The sequence below is a fragment of the Triplophysa rosa genome, linkage group LG10, assembly GCF_024868665.1.
Source record: "Triplophysa rosa linkage group LG10, Trosa_1v2, whole genome shotgun sequence".
Classification (NCBI taxonomy): domain Eukaryota; kingdom Metazoa; phylum Chordata; class Actinopteri; order Cypriniformes; family Nemacheilidae; genus Triplophysa; species Triplophysa rosa.
In genome coordinates this window covers 23,634,651-23,656,855 of record NC_079899.1, presented here as the reverse complement: position 1 = coordinate 23,656,855, position 22,205 = coordinate 23,634,651, and the positions used below count along the sequence as shown (strand labels likewise).

The following is a 22,205-nucleotide window of genomic DNA, read 5'->3' as shown; positions in this document are numbered from 1 at the left end:
TTTTGTTAATGTTCAGTGACAGTGAGTAAAATGTGAGCCCTTTTGTATAGAATGTGTGTTCGTAAACATAAAGTTCATCCATCATTAGGACCATTGCTATTTTCTGCTGTTTAGTATTTGAGTTTGAGAATAAAAATGGTCTAAAAATGCTTGTTTCATTCCGACCTTCCCATAGCAAAAGCGATTAATTATTTTTAGAGTTTTTCATCCGTTCTCTGTAAAACAAAATAAATTGTTCTGTGCCTTCGAAAACATCGAATCACGTCTCAGACCTTGTTACTGTAGGCATAATTCAGCGACCCAGCGTGTAAGCCGAAGAAATGAGATGTTCTCTTATTTGTGTAGACGAGCTGACTCCACCTAATGTAACCTTGTTTATCAAGGCGCATTTAATGAGAAAAAATATCCTGCTTACTCCGTGGAAAAGAGTTCAGAAAGATGCTCGACGTCACAAGATTGATGCTCTTTTAAAGCTCATTGGTGAACAATGTGTTCCGAATCTTCGTCCGTTCAAAACTGCCAATTATTTTACAGATTTAACTCTGAATATACTCGTCACAAAAAGTGTCTGAAAGAAGAAATATAATGCTGCGTCCCAATTCGCCTACTTATACTATGCACTAAAAGTATGTACTGTACTGTTTTTGTTATGGAAAAGTATGCACACACTGGGACATACTAACAGGAAACGGAAGTGGCCGTTGTTGCCTAGACATTGTGGCCATTAACTGTCACACACATCAAAATACTGCTCCTCTTTCCATTTAAGTATTTATTCATTCATTGTTTCGTATGTAATGTTAACTCTCTGCTTATATTTATTAATTTAGTGACGCATACTTAACTCCGCCTACTCGCGGTGAGTTGTGGGTAATATTAGCCGTTAGAGTGTGCATCATTCTGCACTTTGAATTTCTACCGGAAGTAGTAGACCATCCGGGAATCTTTGGAATACTTTTTTCAACATACTACGAATTGGGACATACTAATTGTATTTTCGAATACTATTTACGACGGATAGTATGCGAATTGGGAAATTGGGACGCAGCATAAGTTTCAAAGACACAAATCTCGGAAACAGTCAGATCCGAGCTAGCCAGCATTGCATTGACTTGTGATTTGTGGGCAGCCACGTGTAAACGCAACGTCACATGTTTTTTTTTTGCTGAGTGTGCACTGATTATCATATCAGCTTATGTTTGTAATGGGATGAGCTATAGACATTCTTACAGTGCTCTTGTATAGTCATTGATCCAAGTCCTGTCAATCCCATCAGGAGCTCAGCTTAAATATAGTGCAGGAAATCCATTAATGGTATTACTTCCCAACAATGAAGGTCCTGTCTGCTTCTCATGCATCAGCTGTCTCACTGACTGCTTCATTTTTCTCTCTTCTCTTTGTGTGATATTTGAAAAAGAACTGAAATGAATGAATGAAATGACCAACTCAAGCCACAAACACACAACATGGACATATGCGTTGTTGTGCTGTATTCGTTCTCAAAAGGGTTGGAGTTTGACTCATCTCCTTTGGGTGGTAGAAATGCATAGTAGACTGTTTCTATATCAGCGTTTTTCCTTTAGTATTGGCACATTTGTGCCGTAACAGTTTTTACATGGGGTCTCTTTTTATCCCTGTGAGCTGATAAGCGCTGGCGCAGATGTTGTTGATGGACATGTTATCTTTAAAAGAAAAATGGTCCTGCGAAAATCATTGACGTATTTCCACTGTATGTTTGTCTAGCTGCCTTCCTTTTCTTCGGCTGGCCTGCAGGACGTTTCCACACCCGACATTGTCTCAAACAATCTTTATAATAGCCAATTCACTGTACTTCCATTTAAACATGTTTAAAAGGCTTCTATTTGCTCTTTGAGTCTGAAAAAGATTTAAGTTTGTTTCCTGTATTTGGGAGATGAAAGGCACAAAACACAAAGCATACTAACCATCAGCACTCAAAATTATGTGGTGGTACCATGGTACGGTGATGGTAGCAGATGGTAATACCATAAATTATAACTATTCACCAAGGTACTTAACCTTAAGGTAACCCTAGGATTTGGTGAAACTGTGTTCCATGACCCTGATAAAAAACAAGTATACTTAGTATACTTGGGTAAAGTTGAATTATATTTTTTTGAATTTATATATTTAAAACTAATAGCACACTTAAATAAACATATTTTTTTGTAAGGGGATACAATACAAGATCTGTGCTAACAGAAAGACACCATAGTAAAATGTACTTAAAGGGATAGTTTATTCAAAAATGATTTTTTTCCCCATTATTTACTCACCCTCATTCCAAACCTGTATGATTTTCTTTCTTCTGCAGAACACAAAAGAAGATATTTTGAAAAACGTTGATAACGCTGAATCCCATTGACTTTCATTGTATGAACACAAAACCACTGAGACATTTCTCAAAATATATGTTGTGTTCCACAGAAGAAAGAGTCATATGCAGGTTTTGAATGACATGAGGGTGAATAAATTATTTTTCGAGATAATAATGAAATTTGGGTGAACTATCCCTTTAATTGTTTTCAAAGAAAAAGTTTCTGTGAAAAGAATAAAGTTGTTTTTGTTGTTTCACAGGTGTGTGGTGGTGCTGCTGAATCCTAGAAAAAACAAACAACATCACATTCTCAACAGCTCCAGGTGAGACCATACAAGCATTGCTTAGTTAAGGAAGTTCATGAGGATGTATTTTCATGTTTAAAATGTGACTCATCACCATTTACATATCTGTGATATTACGATGATATAATATGTGGGTCAGTTGTTGATGAGCAATAACGAGACGAACAGGAAATCACTTGAACCGGGCGGATATGAACACTTTAACACTTCTGTCTGCTTTCAGGAAAGCCATCACCACCGTCTCTTTCTCTCCTGACGGCAAATATGTGGTCACGGGTGAGGTGAGTGCTCACGATTAAAACATCTTTGCGGTCACAGTTAGTCAAAAATTACATTATGTGGTTATGCGAGTATAAGTCAAGAGCTTTGGGGCTGTATCTCACACTTGGATAGGTCTCTAACTTTAGGGCAATGAAGTGTACAGTGTGCTGCAGTCCCTGCGGACAGCGACTAACACTCAGTGTAATGTTTCTTTTGTCACAGTGGAGTCAAGCACAGCCAAATGTGATGATTCTTGCTTTCCTTCCTGCAATTCATACATCAGCACTAACATTTGGTTTGAATGGATTTATTGCTTTGACGGCAAATCCTGAAAATCCGATCAAGCATGTTGAAACACCATGTCATGAGGTTGATACAATTATTATATGCATCTTTTATGTTTTAATGTACTTGCTCAAAAAATTATTTTAGTTTTTTACGTCCCCAATAATAGTTACAGTTTGCAGCTTAAGGATAAGCAATAGTTATAGTGATGCTAGTCCTATTTTGGTCAGTTTTGATTTCACGTCTCCTTTAAAGCACACAAGTGGCTTGCAGCTAATAAATGGAAACAGTTATGAATGGAAACACTAGTGCTGTTTATCCACTTAGCACAATGTTAAGAGCTGTTTGGACTTTATTTGCAAGGCTGAACATGAGCACAGATCCTGTGTTTGCTTCTCTAATCCAATGTATCATCCGGACGGGTGATTTGTGGGTTTGACTGTGTATGTGGTTGTGCATCTGTGTGTGTACAAAAGTAATCTGTTCTGTTCGGGAGGAGCGTCTTACTCCAGCATGTGAAAGTGATGTGGCTCTGTGCTTACCGGCTGCCATGGCAACAGGGGGCATCGTGCCAGTCCGCTCACAGACAGTGTTTACTGTCATAAAGAGGTGCAAGAAAGCGAGCGAGCCAAGAAAGGGCGAGAAAAAGCATGTCGGGAGGAAGAAAAAGCCTGAAGAAACAGACAGAAACGGTCTGGAATCTGCATGTGGCTTTTTGCTGCGTTTTGACCTTTGACACGTAGATTCACAGAGTCAAACCCCTGCAGCTATGAATGCAGATAAGGTGTCGTTCACACAGAAACTAGGACTCATTTTGTTTCTTCTGTGGAGATTTTTTTTTTTAAAATATTTGTGCTACTTTTTCCCATAACAAACATGGATTTTAGTGTATTAGAGAGCAGCTTGTGCATACGTAAGAAAGCTATTGTCAGAATTGCTGTACTGTAAATCGTGATTGAAGTTGCATAACATGGGTATGAATCAACTTGTCTTGATGTGTCGGCTAACATCAATGTGTTATTCACACATGCATGGGAAAGTTATTAGCGATTCTTGAATGTCTCACCATGCTTCATCTCTCTCTGCTCTTTCTCTGTATTTAGAGTGGTCATATGCCGGCGGTGCGTGTCTGGGATGTGGCGGAGAGGACGCAGGTGGCCGAGCTGCAGGAACATAAGTACGGCGTGGCGTGCGTCGCTTTCTCCCCCAACAGCAAATACATTGTCAGTGTGGGTTACCAGCATGACATGATCGTCAACGTCTGGGCCTGGAAGGTGACTAGCAATATACGGATCACAGTCAAAAAACACTTTACACAACGGCTTTCATTTCTTTGATTTTTATATACAAGTAGTTGATTTTCACCGGGTTTAAATGTGTTCTTTTTGTCCTTCCAGAAAAACGTGGTGGTTGCTGCCAACAAGGTCTCTAGTAAAGTGTCGGCCGTGTCTTTCTCAGATGACAGCTCGTACTTCGTCACGGCAGGAAACAGACATGTGAAGTTTTGGTACCTGGACCACACCAAGTCGTCGAAGGTACATGGCAAAGACTTGGTGATCTGCACCCAACTTTCTTATCTTGATCAAATATAACTAGCATTTAGAAATAGAAATGACTCCCTCTTTTTCTCTCACTTAGGTGAGTGCCACTGTGCCGTTACTGGGTCGATCTGGTCTTCTGGGAGAACTGCGGAATAATTTCTTCAGCGATGTGGCCTGTGGAAAGGGCTGGAAAGCGAGCAGCACATTTTGCATCACTTCCTCTGGGCTGCTCTGTGTGTTCAGTGACAAAAGAATGCTGGACAAGTGGGTGGAGCTCAGGGTGAGTGACGAGGATGCTGATTGGCCCGTTTTGCAGTCAGAATTATGCATGATGTCAGATGTCCATTTGACTGTACAAAATTTGAAGTTTGAACAGTACTCTGAAAGTTTACTTCTCTTTTATAATCAAACTTCTGTCTTATTAGTCTATTTTTCCATTTTAGATCAATGTCTTTTTTATTGACGTGGTAAAAACTTTACACCTGTGTCACCTTAGCTTCATATGATGAACCTGAACAATTAAGTAATTCTGGATTCATTTAAAATAACAGCTTTGGCAAGTGATATTATAAATAAATAAAGTGCAAAATAAGATGCTGTTTAGTTTTCAACTAAAAATGGAAAACTTTTTATGCTTTTTAGCCGTTCGTTTAGACGGAAACAGCGTTTTGGGGGACTGAAAACGCAAACTTTTGAAAACGGGTCTCAAAGTGCAACTTTTCGTTTCTATGTAAACTGCAAGACGGAACTTTCTGAAAACGTTGATGTCACGCGCATGCGTATTACGCGCTCAGTCGGGCGAGAATAGCCAAAACAATATGGCTGCTTCCCGTACTGTGAGCTCTCGCTGCTCTACTATGTATTAACGTTTCTCCAGCAAAATGTGGATTTGCTGCACCAATAAGACTACCGGAGACACACGATTGACATTAGCCATAATTTAAACACACATATACGTCGACCTACGGTATTAAAAAGCAGTTTTGGCTTATAACTGTGTAATGTGGGCTCTCACTAAATCCTTGGTGTTTCGAGTCTGACGTCATCACGCAACAGTGTTTTTTTTTAGCGATTTTAACAATCATATGTAGTTTAGATGGTTAGAGTAAGGTTAGGGTAAAGGTTTCGTAAGACTTGAAACACCAAGGATTTAGTCAAAACCAACAAGCCACGCCCACGGATCACGGTTTCCCTACTCTATTGGTATTATGAGATGAAACACTTGACGGCCTGGCGGCACAACGGGCTGCATATTTTTGTAGGCTACATTGTGTTTTTCATTTAACAGTTCACGGCGGGTCTATTTTGATGTTTTATGTATCTTACGCTATGCATTACGATGTGTTTACGTGGTTGCTAATCCAAAATAATAAAGGTTGTATAAGTTGTATGAACATACACGATTTTGGTTACATGTGGAATAAAGTCTGAGTCTTTCTGTTACTGCAAACCTTCAGTTTCCTTCATCTCCCCTTTGCGATTCATTGCTGTCTGGCATTAGGCCTACATAACTTGCTGTGTTTCGATGTGAGGTCCGTAGTATTGTCAAAGTCGGTTTGTGTCATGTTTTTATTAAAAGCTGCTAATATTAGTTAGCTTTAGTAATTTTGTATTAGTATGGGTCTATATAGGCTAATATATCTATCTATATAATCTAAATGAGGAAAGTTATCCCTTCAATGGTGTTTACAGAAGACAATAAGGAACATAATATGCATTTCTGCCTAGACTATCTGCACTTACATGAAGAAAGAACTACAAACAAGTCTGTGGAAACGTTACAGAGTATTTCAAACTGACAATGGAAATGACTTGAAAGAACGCATAGATTGCACACACAAGTGACACATGAGACCAGAGGTGGACAGTAGTGAAAGTCGCGGTACAAAGGTGCGCAATCGTGGAACAGATCATGCAGTGTCGTAAATTGTCGCAAAACAGAATTATCATTTGCGCATGTGCGTTTTCTACTACGTCATTATGTGCATGCGCGGACGGATCGTGCAGGCATCCCGGATCGTGTACCGTCACCGTGTATGTGCCAAGGCACATCCTGTTTCTTTTCACAACAACATCGCCATCCACTGGTCTGGCGTGCATACGACAGCGTTTTTGACCCTTTTCCTGGACCCGTGTAAATTCAGACCGTTTTGATAACGCTGTCATGTGTACGTGAAACTTTTCAAAAACGCAAATGAAAAACTTTTCCGTTTTTATCGTGTAATCGTGGCCTAAAATGGAGTTAAATAAAAGAGCAAAAAGTAGCATAGTGGTTTTTCTAACACATCTGTCTTAACTGTGTGTGCGTGTGTGTGTGTGTGCGTGCGTGCGTGCGTGCGTGCGTGTGCGTGTGCGTGTGTGTGTGTGTTTGGATGTGGCTGTGTTAATTAATGCTGCTGTTGTCTAATATTAGTCTTGTTTTAATTCTCCTCCTCTCACACTCCAGAGAAATGACAGTTTCGCAGTAAGTTTCATATCAGAGCTGTAGATTCAGCTTTATAACACCTCATTATAAAACTCATGAAATTATTTTTCACATGTACCGCTGTTGGTCATGCTCACTCGTGCAACTCATCGGATGTCTGACCCCATTGCAGTGTCTTCACTCAGCAGTTATCTTTCTGCTCTCAAACACAGGATTTCCCATTTCCTGTCAATCTCCTCCTGGAGAGTTTGTGTGCAGAATTCATTGCATTTCCTCATGTTTGTTTTTCCTTTAATCTCTCATAACAATTTCATTTAAATAAATGTTATTTCCTGTCAATTTCACAGTGAAGTTTGATTAAGTGTTTAGCTACCAAAAAATCTTATTTGACCCCCAACCAGCACAGGAAAAATAAATTGTGCTGAATTTCTGTGGGCATACAGGATCACTCCATTCTCTGTTGTCCCGATTCTATGACACCATGACTAATGCTCATGCAATTGTTAGGTTCCAACCAAGCCTGTGAATAGAGTACTTCCACAATAGCATCTGTAAACCTTCGCTGGGGCGTGATGCTATGTCCACATCGACGGACTTGGATGTAGTTGTAATATTTTTGAATATCTAAAAGGAAAAGAGAAAACAAAACCCTGTGGTCCGAGCAGTGGTGTAAACCTGAAGCACGTGTTTTAGAACTGACAGAAGATCTCGATCGGACTCCTTGCAAACGTTCAATGTGGGTCACGGTCGGAGCAGGTGGGCACAAGCACAATTAATGCTTTTGTGGCCGCCCCTGATCCCGATGCTCTGGGAAAACAGAACAGAAAGACAAACAAAAGCGTCTCTGTTTGTCAACAGCATGAGTCTTTTTCCACAAATTGATGTACTCAGTTTGTAGAGATAAAGTTGATTTTGTTTGTACTTTATTAAATTAGTTCAGTAAAGGAGGCGTTTACAATCCTGTATTAGATTGATCTCATTGGGAACAGTTAACACACATAAAACTCATCTGCTTTAGGCAAGTTTTTTTTTAGGCGCAAACAGCATGATGCATTTTTCATTTTAGCTTTGTTTTCATTGTAATAACCCTGTATTTGCAGGTTGTGTACTTTTTATTTTCCATCTCATTATCAGTGGAATTTCACAGTGACCATTCACACATCACAGACATCAAAATGTTTTGTTCATTTTTATTGGTCATATTTTGTAATGACTGCCCACACAAAATCCAAACAGGCCAAGTTCTACTGAAAGATCTGCATTTCCACAACATTAAAATGAATGCATGTTATTATTATTATTAGCAATTGGCCTTGCACAGCTTGTGTATTAGTTTATTTGTTTTTCTTTTAAAGTCTTTGGGTTTTTCATGTTGACTATCAAAGAATTCATGAATATTTGGTTAATTTGCTTTTTCAGTATAACATTTTAACTTTTCAACCCTAATGCGCCCATATGGACATTTTGGTCCTTTTTACTTTTTTTATGTTTTCACCACGTGTTAATGCAAACAGCATAAATAGAGTGTTTTTTGTTGGAATTTACACTCATTTAGTTTCATAAATATATTTAAAATCCAGTTTCACAGAATAGGCTCTAAAAGACCAAAACGTCCTCATTGAAACCCATTTAAATGGCAGTATTTAGTACCATTACCATTTTAGCATTAAACCATGCATTGTGTATAAAATGCTTTTGTTGGGTTGGCGAGGATTCAGAATAAATGAATAATACATTTACTGACATATATAATATAATATTAATATATCATACTTGTATGACAGTTTTTGGACTAAGTGAAACTTTTTTAAACTGATGCACAAGGGTTAAAAAGTGAGCAGTTTATTTAGCATATCCCAAATCTCTCGGGCTTTCCCTGTCATTGAATTCTATTTCTCTGTCTCTTTTTCTCAGACTAGTATGGCCACGTCTTTGTCCGTCACCGAGGATCTGATATTCTGCGGCTGTGCTGATGGTACAGTGAGAGCCTTCAGTCCCATTGACCTGCACTTTATCTGCACACTGCCTCACCCCCACAGCCTGGGCACGGACATCGCCACTGTCACTGAGGCCAGGTAAGATGAAGATCGGCCTGACAGAAATCATCACAACCATGACCATGTTACATGTACTGGATGAGCTGCCATCTGGTGACTAGCCTCATGCATATTCAGATCTCCAGAAATGTTCCTGATGTCCGTGTCATTTTTTAGGATTCAGTCTGGATGAGTACAGTCTAGATAAAGCAGCGTACAGTGTGCTATCTCTTTAACATTCTCGGCTTTCCCCGCAGACTGTCAATAACGCACGAGACCTCTTGGTCCGTCTCCCATAAATATGCAAAGACGGCTGCAGGGCTGAGACGGAGCTGGTGACCTCTGTTAAATATTATATTCGAGGAGACATGTTGAATTACTTATTGGTTTTACACTAATGTTCTTTATACGGTGTGTCGACATGCCCTGTGAACAATATATCTGAATTGACTGAGAAAGAGTTGTTTGTTATTTTAGTGAGACTTTGATTGTCTTTTTGCTTCAAAGATCCACAGAAGTTCTTTATCCGATGCAATGATGTAATTTCCACTGAAATAGGAAGTTAGTCCAAACAGAAAGCCAAGTAAGGACCGAGTGGCTCCTCGCCATTTAAGAATAGCCAATAGCATTGAGTTTACCTCACAGGTAAAATTTGATGAGAAGCTGAAGTGCAGAATGATGTCATAAAAATCGTTGATGTGTATTGGTGAAGGTGAAAGAAATTTTCGTTTTGAATGCTTTTATCCTCGAAATACAAAGTTTGTGAATGTTTTAAAGCACACTAGTTTATAGATATCCTTAAAGTCCCTGTGAAATTAAAAATTACAATTGCTTTTTTTTATAAAACACAGTAGCGTTTATTGTAAATAGTTTATCAATGTGGTTCATTCACTTTTTAAAATCCGTGTGTCCTCATAATCTTCAGTTCAAATCTGAAAATGCACTTCCGTAACACTAAACAACATTTATTTAGATGTAAACAAAGTTGGTTGTGTTGCACATCATAGAAAACATTGTAAGCAACTGTAAGTTATTACAGTAGAGAAAACTAGTTAATTTCTAGCTTTTTTGCGCTATTTTTGCCTTCTGGGTTTAAAATCCTCATCTGGCCAACGTCAAAGGATGTGATGTGGCGATGTACTATAGTACATCGATGACGCGTCGGTGTCACATTATTATTCATGAGACTGTGTTTTCTTGACCAATGAGAAGACATTTCTCCTGATTATTCATGACAGCGCCTTGTGATTGGATTCCCATGCTGGAACCTTCGCTGGTTTTTAACGGCTATTCTTTTCACAGCGTTCACGCCCATTTTAATTGCATTTTTCAAAAACGACAGTGTGGTAGAATGTAGCTGAAAGGGGAGGTTTCGTGACACTTTAATGACGCATGTTAGATGGCTTGGGCGGAGCATCCGTTAACTCCTCCCCTTCAACTGTCGGTTTGCTGCCAGTTCCATTTCAAAATGCAGCGGCTGTTCTTATACATCCAATCAAATCGCAGAGAAAGACGAAAGCCACAGCCACTATTTTTCTCATTCGAAAATTCCATTTAACTCGAAAATGCGTCAAAATACGGAAGTAAAAACGAACGCAACTTCTGGTTCACAGGGACTTTAAGACTTCATACTAAATGCCAAAAAATCTTGAATTTTGATTTCACGAGGACTCATGAGGATGTTGATTTCATGAGGACTGCGTAGAACAAGATGAGTCATCAGTATTTTTTGCTCTCTTTTTTTAAGAAGAGAAAGACTATACATTTTAAATGTTCTAAAGGTTATTTTAGTCATATTTTAGAATGCACTAGTATGTAATATGAGCCAAAGATTTGGACATCATGGTCATGCTAACTACGCATGGGTCAGAATCCAGGAAATACACATACCGTATATAATGATTTTTTTTAAATATAAGCCAGTGTTCCTTGTATGTCTATTGATCTCAGAATACTGACCCTCAGAGCGTTCCTGGGTATTTTACACCCCATCATTGCATCTGTCTCCTTATAATTGGCAGTCTTAAGTTCGGGTTCAGCTTTGAAGCATTTTCCAAGATGACCCTGTTTGACCCCACAGGTCCAGCTGTCTTTACAGTCCGACTAATCCATCACGACTTCTCTTCACAGTCACCTCTTCACCTACAAGGAGAACGTCCGGTATCCCGACACAGTTGCCGTGTCCTATGACCCCACCAACCGCTGGCTGTCCTGCGTCTACAACGACCACAGTCTGTACGTGTGGGATATTCGCGATCTCCGTAAGGTGGGCAAGGTGTATTCGGCCCTGTACCACTCGTCTTGCGTTTGGAGCGTGGAGGTGAGATACGACACAAGTTAGACTTATGCAAACATTAGGTTGTCATCTGAACAATATTATAACACCAGTCATGGATGCTGACTGGTCCAGCATTCCAGCTAAGTTATATAGATAATATACACAAAGCTGAATAAATAGAGCCATGACGCAGAGCACAGCGACTGTGTATATCACAGCTTCGCATGAATAGAATTACGTTCGGTTATTGTTTACATGTCACGGAGTGTATCTTCTAGAAAGATCGCGTTTAATAAAATGGCATCGGTTAAAAATAATTATAGTCAAAATAAAATGAATAAATAATGCTTCCTATATTATTTATTCTTAACTACGAATCCAACAAGTCTCCGCTGTAGTTTGTTAAAGAAAGGCTGGTTCATGTCCACCAGTCTAGTCTGAGCATGTTTGTGTTTTTTTATGTCCTGTCATTGTTTTGTATGTTGACATAACGTGAGTCTTTCATGTTTTTATATTTTGTTCTATTGTGTGGTCTGCGTGACCTCACGATGCGTTATTGTGACAATGAAAAGCCGCCCGCCGTAGGTTTCGACCTGGCCTGTAGCTTTTGTAGCTACGTTTTATTTATTTTTATTAATTACACGTGTAGCTTTTTCATATGAGATGAAAGGAGCGTTTTAGTGTTTTTGTTTGTTGTTCGGTCAGCGATGACAAGTATGTGACATGCTACTGCACAAAGTACGCTTTTGTTATATGTACAGGTGATGTCGTGGGTGTTTCGTATCGGATCAAATGATGGAGGAATGTGCCTTAGTTTGTTGATATTTTTCATTAACCGGTCTAGCATTTAGTGACATGTTGGAAAAATATGACCAATTGTGTTGACCAATCAGGCATCAGGACTGGATCTGTTTGTTTTATGACACGTTTAACGAGATGCTAACACAGTTACTTTTTAAGTAACTAAAAAGTAAATACACCTGTATTTGTTTGCATGCATGAGTTTGTACTGTAATGCATATAATTATATTGTAAATGCAATGATGTTCTTGTGTGTTGTCTGGTTTAGTCACTCATGCGTTTGTCCTGCAGGTATATCCAGAGAGAAAGGATGGCGAGTCACGTTTGTCTCCCGGGTCTCCTGGGTCCTTCCTCACCTGCTCATCTGACAACACGATCCGCTTGTGGAACACAGACGCTCAGAACACGACGCTCAACCGGAACGTTATCAGCGGTGTAGGTTTCCTAAAGTCCGACTACAATAAAATCACATTTGTTTATGAGTAATACCAAATCAAGCATCATAACTGAACATAAACTTTATACATAAACTTTTGCAAAAAGGTATCATAATGTGTCTAATCTAATGCAATGATATTTTTCGGGACCACTGCAGATGATTTGGCAGTTTACAGTTAATTCAGTTATTTTATTTTGCTTTCTTCTCTGCAGGACCTCCACAAGGTCATTTATATGGACAACAACACCTCCACCCTTTTGGACACAGATTGCACCCTCTCTAGTAACTCGGAGAAGGTCGACCCGCAGACCTCCGAGAACCGGACAGGCATTAGGACCATGTGTGTGAGCCCAGATGAAATGCACTTGGCATCAGGGGACCGCAATGGAACGCTGAGGTCTGGCACAGTGGGACAGCTGTTTTTCACAGGACTACTTAACGCTTCTGCACTAATTGATTTTAAATAATTGATCCTCTGGGCGTTTTAATGGAAAGGACTGCGTGTCATGTGAGCATTGTAGTCACACAAACATGTGGGCATGTACCCATTTATTGTTGTTAATATGTTCACAGAATCCATGATTTGGAGAGCATGGAGGAGATTCTGGATGTTCAGGCCCACGACTCTGAGATCTTGTGTTTGGAGTATTCTAAACCTGAGACCGGTGAGTCAGGAGAGCTCAAAGGGCCTCCAGCTGAATTTATTCAACAGTGAGATGCTGTTTAATGCCTCGGTTACAGATGCTGCTCTGGTTCAGATGTTCAGCAGATGGTTTATAATCCTGAAGTCACCATTAGACACACACACATATTATCTCCGTGAGGACAGTCTATAGGCGAAATGATTTTTTTACTGAACAACTGTATATTTTATCCCCTTCCCCTAAACCTAAAGATCATAGAAAACGTTTTTAGAAAGCATTTTTAGATTTTCCAAAAATATTGTTCTGTACGATTTACAAGCTTTTTTGACACGAGTCCCCATGAGTTGGCGTGTATTCAGGTTTAAGTCCCCTCCGGGATATAAAAACAATCTTGAAGCAACGTTTATAGCCCCTGATTAGTACTCGGAAAAGTATAGTAATGAAAATAATACATAGTCATAAAATATATTTTAGCATTTAACAAGAGAACAACTTAACACTTTAACAATGTTTTATATTATGTTTTTGTTATATTTTATGAAAACATATTGGAGGGGTTCTGTGTTGTTGTCATATAGTCTGTGGTTGCCACAGTGTTCTAAGTGGTTGTCAAGGAGTTTCTATATGGTTGTTAGGTTGTTCCGAGTGGTTGTCTGGGATTCTTATACGGTTGCTAGGGAGTTCTGGGTAGATTTCATGTTGTTTTCACAATATTGGTTGCTACTGTAGAGTGTTCCGAATTGGTGTCAGGGAGTATGTACGTACAGTAATTGTATGTAAAGCTGCTTTGCAACAATGCAAAATGGTGAAAAGCTCTTTATAAATAAAATGGAATTGAATAAGTTTTGTGTGGGTTTTCATGGAGGTTCTACTGTATTTGGTTTGTTTTAGTGGTTGTTTACTAGGCCTAAGCAAATATTATGCTCTTTAGATATAGATTAGGTTCGTCCTTCAATGCAAGTCTATGGGACTTTTTTGCTATTTTCTTCTGGAAATATTGCACAGCCAAACACATCTAATGAATGATTTAATGCTCTCTGGTCTCCTGAAACTCCCCAGCACTGGAGGTTTAGTGCAGTCATATTAAGAGTCATTCTCATGCTGTGTTAAGTGCAGGTCAGCGTTGAGTCGTGTCGAGCTTGTGTCGCTGTAGCTGGTAGTTTATATCTGGCTGAAGACCAGACATTGTAAGCGCGTGCTGAGAAACACAACATCTGCCGGAACACACACATTTTTAGATGTGTGAGAGAGAACGTTGCTTAGCGATGTAACATTTGAACCGCCTAACCCTAAATGTACCTCGTCGCTAAGAGCAAAACCTTTTAAGATCTTTTATTCGCAGGCGTCTGTGGGTTTCAATATACAGGTTTGAGAAGGATAGGCTTAACATAAAAGAATAAGCAGGTGTGCACAGCAACTGTATAACTAAATTTCAAGACACTTGAAAACATTTTTTAATAAACAACCTGGATACAGTCTACTGTCACGCTATCTGTGTCTTAATAAGACATTTTGTCAGTGCACTTTTGCTATACCTGTATAACATGCACGTGATCAGATTGCACAATTGAATAAATGAGAAATCTGCACATTTTGTGTAAGGCACTAAAGGACATCACATTTTCATTGTTGTGTTGCTGTAACTTTGCAACTCTTTACCTAAGGGAGTTTTTTATAGAAATGAAAGCTCATTTCTACATGATCTGGCTGTTTGCATTATGCTTACAAAGTCACACATGAACACGGTGTGTTAGTGAATCAGCATGTGGTGAGAGAACAAGCGCTAGCGTTTACTGAAGACTCAACACGCTATTTGAACATTTTTACGTGGTCTGCTATTTCAGAAATGTAGTTTGGCTGGTATGCTGTGACTTTACAACAATACACAGATGTTAATTCTGTGGTACCACTTAGATATCTGTCATAGAAACGAAAGATTGTATGATATCCCAAAGTAGTCTATCAAAAACAATACCATGGCACTTTTTGGAAAGGTTCTTTAGGATATAATGTCAGTATGATTTTAATGCATGAACAAAGCAGAATTTTGTGTGTGTTTTCAGGGCTGAAGCTGTTGGCCACGGCCAGCAGAGACCGACTGATTCACGTTCTGGATGCTGATAACGAATACAGCCTTCTTCAAACTCTGGATGAACACTCGTCCTCCATCACTGCCGTCCGATTCGCTGGTGAGGTTCTGATGAACGTATAGCATGGAGATTAACAGCTCAATGTGATTATTTCTAAATGTTCATATGAATTATTGTCGTCTTTTTTCTGTTCAGCTAATGAGGGTAAAGTCAGAATGATCACATGTGGAGCGGATAAGAGTATATACTTCCGCACAGCACAGAAGGTGAGATTCACAATTCTTGCTTGAAGGGATAGTACCTTTAGGACTTTCTTTCTTCTGCAGAACACAAAAGAAGATATTTTGAAGAAAGTTGGCAACCGAACAGCACTGGACCCCATTCACTTCTATTGTATGGGCACAAAACCAATGCAAGTGAATGGAGTCCAGCTAACAACTTTCTTCAAAATATCTTCTTTTGTGTTTTGTGGAAGAAAGAAAGGCATATAAAGGTTTGAAATGACAAGAGGTCGAGTAAATAGTGACAGAATTTACATTTTGGGGTGAATTATCCCTTTATTGGTCAAGTTGCATTATTGGTTACTTAACCTCTTACATTTTAATTGGCTATCAGTAATATTTAAATAGTTTATACAACTTAACTGAAGGTTCCTACCTGTCCATTTTCTCAGATAGCAGACGTATTGCAGTTTGTTGTGGGAGTGTCACAATATAATGGTATTGACAATAACTGTGATATTAAAAACCAAGATTATCGATACAGTGTTAATTCTACACATAGGGTAACATCGTAAATAATTTAGCGCCCGTTTGGCCAAAAAACAAAATGAAAGATGAATTTGACAAAGCAGTATTTGCTCATAAAACAGCCAAAAGACTGTTGGGCCACGATAACCGCGAAGTGAAATTCTGATATCGTGACAGCCCTAGTTTGTTATTTGTGGGTGGGCCGACCCAGTCAGAACATTTGCTCGAGTAGTAGTGTGAGTTTAAAGAAGGGCGATCTCATTTATACATTTTTAAAAATCAAAATAGTAAATTAAAGCATTCTTACAGTGATCAGGCGGGAATTTCTAGGCAGTGCTGTCAACTATTTTTAATGGAAAGTTGATAAAAATCACTAAATTGCGCTAGCTGACGTCATGCTAATTGGCCTATTTATGACATAACGTCATATTTGCATTTACTTATACAGATAAGGGATTTGTCCTTTATGCTGTTTGTGTGCTTACGGGGGAATTAATGGCGACGTGTGTATCCAAAAAGTCGTTAGATTTGTTGCTAGACGTTTTTTTTAAAATGTCGCTAAAGGGGTCTTAAGATGCTAAAGCTAGTAAATTAGCAACACGAATTACAGGGTTATGTATCTGTAACGTAAAATACTCAACAACACAGAACCTTGCTTAATCTGTTGGAAAGAACATTATGACCTCTGACCTTAAAGTGTGAAACTGGACCAGGAAGTGATAATGCTTATCATGATCTCATACTTGAATAACTTTCAACATTGAAAGAACGCTGTAAATCTTATATAAATGATTAAATAGAAAATATCAAAGTAAATTTTGACAATTAAATGCACATTTTCATTCTGTTATTTTTCTGTTTATTATTTCTACCATATAAACACTTGGTTGAAATCTAAGGAATTGCCATTTTTACACAGACAACAGACGGTACAACATTCACACGAACGCATCACATAGTGAGAAAGACAACGCTGTACGACATGGACATCGACCCCACCAGAAAATATGCTGTCGTCGGATGCCAGGATCGCAGCATCAGGTCTGATGTGCTTTAATGTGTTTGTTTACCAATATAATCATGTAATAATCTGCATATTTGTATTATAAATCCCTCTTTTTGTGCATCTGCTGGTTAGGCCTGTCAACCAGGAAACTATTATTGTGCTCATTTGTTTTTCACATGTGTGTCTGTAATTATATACAGTAGCGTTGTTGACCACCACGCAAACCATGCAAATGCGTAGGGCCCCGCAAGCTTGGGGGCCCCCTAGTGGCTACAAGCGGTAAAATCATTTGACGCTTGATTTAGACACTCAGATATACGCAATGAAGCGCACGTATCAAAGCGGTGCTCAAAAACGAAAGAAAGCAAAAGAAAAGAAATCTAATATGAATTTTACAAATATAGCAAAACAATGCTATGAAAAGAAGCATGAAAAGAAGAATCTTGCACCTTTTACTTTCTTATACTGTAGCTAAAATCATTCTGTGTTATTCTGAATAAAACAAAAGACAGTTTTTCATCCCAAAACCAAGAAGGTTTATTCTTATTACAAACTGTAGAGAATTTTGTGCTGTTATGTGGTTCAACGTAAAATAAATCTAGTTTATATTTGTATGTATATATGTCTCATTAATTCCAGGTACTCAGTCAATACTGCTGTGCAATTCAAACAAAAATGTTAGGCAATGTGTGGGGGGCCTCAGGCCTTGACTTTGCTTAGGGCCCCCAAAATGGAAAACACGCCTCTGATTATATACAGTAAATGAATACATGTTGATTTTTAATCGTTAGGGTTTGACTGATATATATTTAGACCTCTGAGGTCATCTGGGTGTTACGTGTTGTCTGTCGGTTTACGGCGTTATCAGATTATCAAGTGTTTTTACAGAAGGGTGGGATTAGGCTCTCGACTGGTTAATCTGGTATTAAGTGCGTTGTTGAACACGTGCACATACAGTACATACATATAAACACACTTGAAGTCAGTCTGTGGTGTGACTGGTGTGTCCGATTAAAATCAACGACACAAATTTGACTCATTCTGTGATTCTTTTACTACAATATGTGAATTACATGAAAACATGTAGAGGCGTGTAATTTCAAAACAAATTATATTTCGCTGATTGTTTTCAACACAACTATTTTCTTAATAGTAGTGAAGCACATTTTCCCCATTTATAAAGTTAATTACTGTAATGTGTTCAGACGTGTAATATATGAATGTGTTATTCACAGGTTGCGTGAGATTGTCGTATCATTTCTCATGTTATGCTTTCTATTGTTGCGCTAATGGTCAAGCATTGGGAAGGAACCGGCGCTGCACATGAGTTGCCGTTTTTTCTTTGTTCATTCAGACGACGACCTCAAATTTATTCGCCGCTGTGGGCAAGAAAAAATGTCAGGAATGTTGTATATTATACAGATGGACAGTTCTCAGTTTTTCCCTGTTGTTCAGTGTTTCTTTATTGAAAGAAGGTCTCTCCTGTACATATATTAACAGACTGTAGGCCTCGTGTGTTGGACACGATTAGGAATTTTAAACCGCTGTAATGGGCACAGGCTCTTTTTTTTCTTGTGTAAGTCATGTGACGCCTGAGGGGTTCATTAGTTTTGCTCCTCTTGAAAGCTGATAGGTGGTGGTTTGGGGGTTGTGAAGGGTGCGGATTGACGGTGTAACACCATAGCGCCTCCAAGTGGCGGAAGGTGAAAAGGGCAAAATAAAAATGTGCTGCATTTTTGTCAGGTCAACAAAGAAGCACAAGATTAGTTTAGCTAAAAGTCTTTCATTGTCATTTAAAGTCTGTATGACTTTCTTTCTTCTGCAGAACACAATAGGAGATATTTTGAAGAACGTTGGTAACCAAACAACATTCCTTGACTTCCGTTGTATGGAAACGGAGACATTTGTCAAAATATTCTCTTTTGTTTTCTGCAGAAGACAAGTCATACAGGTTTTGAACAACATGTGGGTGAAGAAATGATTTTATGAATTTTATTTTTGGGTGAACTATCCCTTTAAGGGCGGTGTACTTGCTTTTCCCTGAAGTCCGTATAAGGTTCCTTACACCAAAAATGTCATTTAATTTTACATCACCCTATATGTGTTTTTTACTTCATTACGTTTTGGTCTGAGCATCTTTCTTACTGTATGTCTACAGGATCTTTAACATTGCCAATGGCAAACAGAAGAAAGTCTACAAGGGCTCTCAGGGAGAGGACGGGACACTTATCAAGGTGAGCGGAACAAAAATCAGAGATTTGACTTTCTATTAGTTGAGATGTCGTTTCCGATCTTTTGCTGTGTATGTTTATCAGGTCCAGACAGATCCATCAGGTTTGTATGTGGCCACAAGTTGCTCGGACAAGAACATCAGCATCTTTGACTTCTACACTGGAGAATGTGTGGCCACCATGTTTGGACACTCTGGTAAGATCCTACAGATGAGCTAAAACGTGTATTTGTTATTGTTTCTTTATGTTTGTGTTGCATAATCAGTCATTCGGTTTAAAGTCAAATAAAGGTGTATTTTGTCTTTTAGAGATTGTAACTGGGATGAAGTTTACTAATGACTGTAAACATTTGATAACGGTGTCAGGAGACAGGTAATCATGTGGAATGATCCACACTTTGTTTCAGTTCATTTTAGTACGTTTGTCTTGTTTTTACATTGCATGTTTGGATTGAATTGTGATGTTTACATCTTGTGGTGTGTGCCGATGTGTTCAGCTGTATCTTTGTATGGCGACTGTGTCCTGAGCTGACCATTAACATGAGACAGCGTCTCGCAGAGCTCAAACAAAACAGCAGACCGGTTCAGAAGACTCCTCCAAACAAACAGAACACAGTTAGGTAAGAATTGAGGCACGCATACAAGAACACGCAATTTGTTTATATCCTTACAAAAATGTTGACTATGTGTCTTTTGTTTTATACCAGCACAAGAAGAGATGTCCACAGTGCTCCTGTCATCGGCACCATGTCATCTGATAGTGACAAGGATGTGGAGGAAGAGGAGGGTATTGAGGAGGAAGATGAGATGTTCCCTCAGCTATCATCATCAGGCGAGGAAACCGGTAATTCATCTGACATCCCTCAGCCGTCATGATCAACTGGTTTGGTTAGGTTTACATCCACATCCGGTTCTTAAGGATTGGGCTGTGCTGTGAGATTTGATTTGATTGACATCTTCCAAATATTTATTTGAACCTCGTGAGCTTTTAATATGCCTCTGTTGCTTTTTCAAGGATCATCAGAGGAGAAACACAACAATCTCAACTCCCAGATGAAGAAGGTACATCACAGCTTTTCTTCGGTTTTCTTCTTTCCCTTGATGCTTTGTAACACTCCGTTCTTTCTTAAGCAACACAACAGCGGTGTTGAGCATCACGATGGTTCAGGTCCACGGCCGAGGCGCCGCTGGTCCAGACGGATCGGCAGCATGGATCTAAAGGTGAAGTCAATGTTGGACCTGAGGCAGCTGGAGTCCTTCGCTATGCCTCTCTTTCCCAGTAAAACCACTGATGTTCATAAAAAACCACCACCACGCAGGAACCAAGAACTGGGAAGCACCATCAGTCTCCAGACCATCGCTGCATGGGTGAGAGACAATCATAAAATCATGATATACCTTTATTTAAAAAGAAAAAAACGTTTGTCAGCATTAATATAGTTTAATTTCAGTTTTATAGCAGTTTGTTTCAGTTTTATAGCAGTTTTGTTTATATTTAATATTACACTGAAAACTGTAAAAAAATATATATATATATTCATAAAACTGAAAATAGACAAAATATAAACAAATAATTCATAAAATGACAAAGGCAAAAAAAGCAAAAAATGTAACTAAAATGAACGTGAAAACTAAAAATATACAAATTAAAGCTATTTAGTTATTTAGCTATGTTGTTATTTGCGTTTGTCATTGTATTACTTATTTGTTTATTTTTTATTGCTATTTTTTTGTAGATTTATTAATATTATAAATTAGCTTTTATTTTTAGTTTCCTTTTGATTTTAGCTTAATTGTTAGCAATTTTATGATTTGCTTTTGTCATTTTATTATTTGCTTATTTTTTATGTTGCTATATAAGTTTTATTTATTTTAATTTGAGATTGAATTAAATATTTATTTATTTTAGTTAATAATTGTATTGCCTCTACATAAACAAAACCTAGAAATATTACCTCAGCTATAAACTGAAATAAGTTTTCCAAGTAATATCAGAGCAATATTTTATTTGATTTAAAATGATAAAGCTGTTTTAAAAGGTTAAGATTTAGTCAATTATAATAATCATGCAAAAAATAACCAATATGATGTAGTATGCAATGTCGTCGTGCAGAGCATAAAGTTGACATGATGTTCGCTCCACATTAAAGCCAAGAAAGGCCCACTTGTAAAATGTTCTTATTTCTTTCTGACGTTTTGATCCGATGTTGTTTCTAAACTGCTGTAGGTACCTGAAGAGAATGGCTCAGAAAGTCAAACTCGTCCTCAGTACATTGAGTTGTCCTCTCAGACTCCAGATGCGGAGGTGCTGTATCCTGAGGGATGTGAAGACCAAATCAGTCTGGCTGGCAGGTAGATCTATCCAAGTCTTTTTGGTGCATGTACACACAAAAGAGTCATTTCATCTATGGCGATGCATTCTTCTCTTCCTAATGTGATTTCCAAACACACATGTCTGTTCTCTCCTCTCTGTTTCTGTGTAGTGAGTATCAGGTGAATAGGTTTCCTCCTGGAATGAGATGTGCTAAAGTCAACACTTGCCTTGAGAAGCAGAGTCCAGACAGCGCCTGCTCAATGGAATATTCCAGCAGCCGTCTGTCCAGCCCTGAGCATCCTGGAGAATTTCTATTTTTTGGGGGTTTGTTAGGCATGATATCTAGCTTTGCGAAAGCACACAAAAACAAAAATTCTGTCACATTTATTTACCCTCATGCCATTTAAAACCTATGTCTCATTCTTATGTGGAACACAAAAGAAGATATTTTGAGAAATGTCTCTGT

The 22,205-nt window shown here is 38.6% G+C and overlaps 1 protein-coding gene across 2 annotated transcripts in view; it reads left to right on the top strand.

Annotated features, from left to right (window-relative positions):
* mapkbp1 (mitogen-activated protein kinase binding protein 1) overlaps nucleotides 1-22,205 on the top strand; it is a 41,041-nt gene that overhangs the window by 12,289 nt on the left and 6,547 nt on the right. The window contains exons 3-25 of one of the 2 annotated variants that reach the window (XM_057343517.1): nucleotides 2,596-2,658; nucleotides 2,864-2,921; nucleotides 4,290-4,460; nucleotides 4,584-4,721; nucleotides 4,825-5,007; nucleotides 7,174-7,191; nucleotides 9,067-9,227; nucleotides 11,319-11,508; nucleotides 12,559-12,702; nucleotides 12,919-13,103; nucleotides 13,280-13,371; nucleotides 15,414-15,539; nucleotides 15,636-15,706; nucleotides 17,109-17,230; nucleotides 19,354-19,429; nucleotides 19,511-19,622; nucleotides 19,735-19,798; nucleotides 19,923-20,045; nucleotides 20,133-20,269; nucleotides 20,441-20,487; nucleotides 20,557-20,793; nucleotides 21,653-21,777; nucleotides 21,909-22,063. In XM_057343517.1, the coding sequence (XP_057199500.1) occupies nucleotides 2,596-2,658; nucleotides 2,864-2,921; nucleotides 4,290-4,460; nucleotides 4,584-4,721; nucleotides 4,825-5,007; nucleotides 7,174-7,191; nucleotides 9,067-9,227; nucleotides 11,319-11,508; nucleotides 12,559-12,702; nucleotides 12,919-13,103; nucleotides 13,280-13,371; nucleotides 15,414-15,539; nucleotides 15,636-15,706; nucleotides 17,109-17,230; nucleotides 19,354-19,429; nucleotides 19,511-19,622; nucleotides 19,735-19,798; nucleotides 19,923-20,045; nucleotides 20,133-20,269; nucleotides 20,441-20,487; nucleotides 20,557-20,793; nucleotides 21,653-21,777; nucleotides 21,909-22,063 (2,798 nt within the window). The remainder of the gene's footprint in view (nucleotides 1-2,595; nucleotides 2,659-2,863; nucleotides 2,922-4,289; nucleotides 4,461-4,583; nucleotides 4,722-4,824; nucleotides 5,008-7,173; nucleotides 7,192-9,066; nucleotides 9,228-11,318; nucleotides 11,509-12,558; nucleotides 12,703-12,918; nucleotides 13,104-13,279; nucleotides 13,372-15,413; nucleotides 15,540-15,635; nucleotides 15,707-17,108; nucleotides 17,231-19,353; nucleotides 19,430-19,510; nucleotides 19,623-19,734; nucleotides 19,799-19,922; nucleotides 20,046-20,132; nucleotides 20,270-20,440; nucleotides 20,488-20,556; nucleotides 20,794-21,652; nucleotides 21,778-21,908; nucleotides 22,064-22,205) is intronic. The other variant, XM_057343518.1, reaches the window with a different exon arrangement.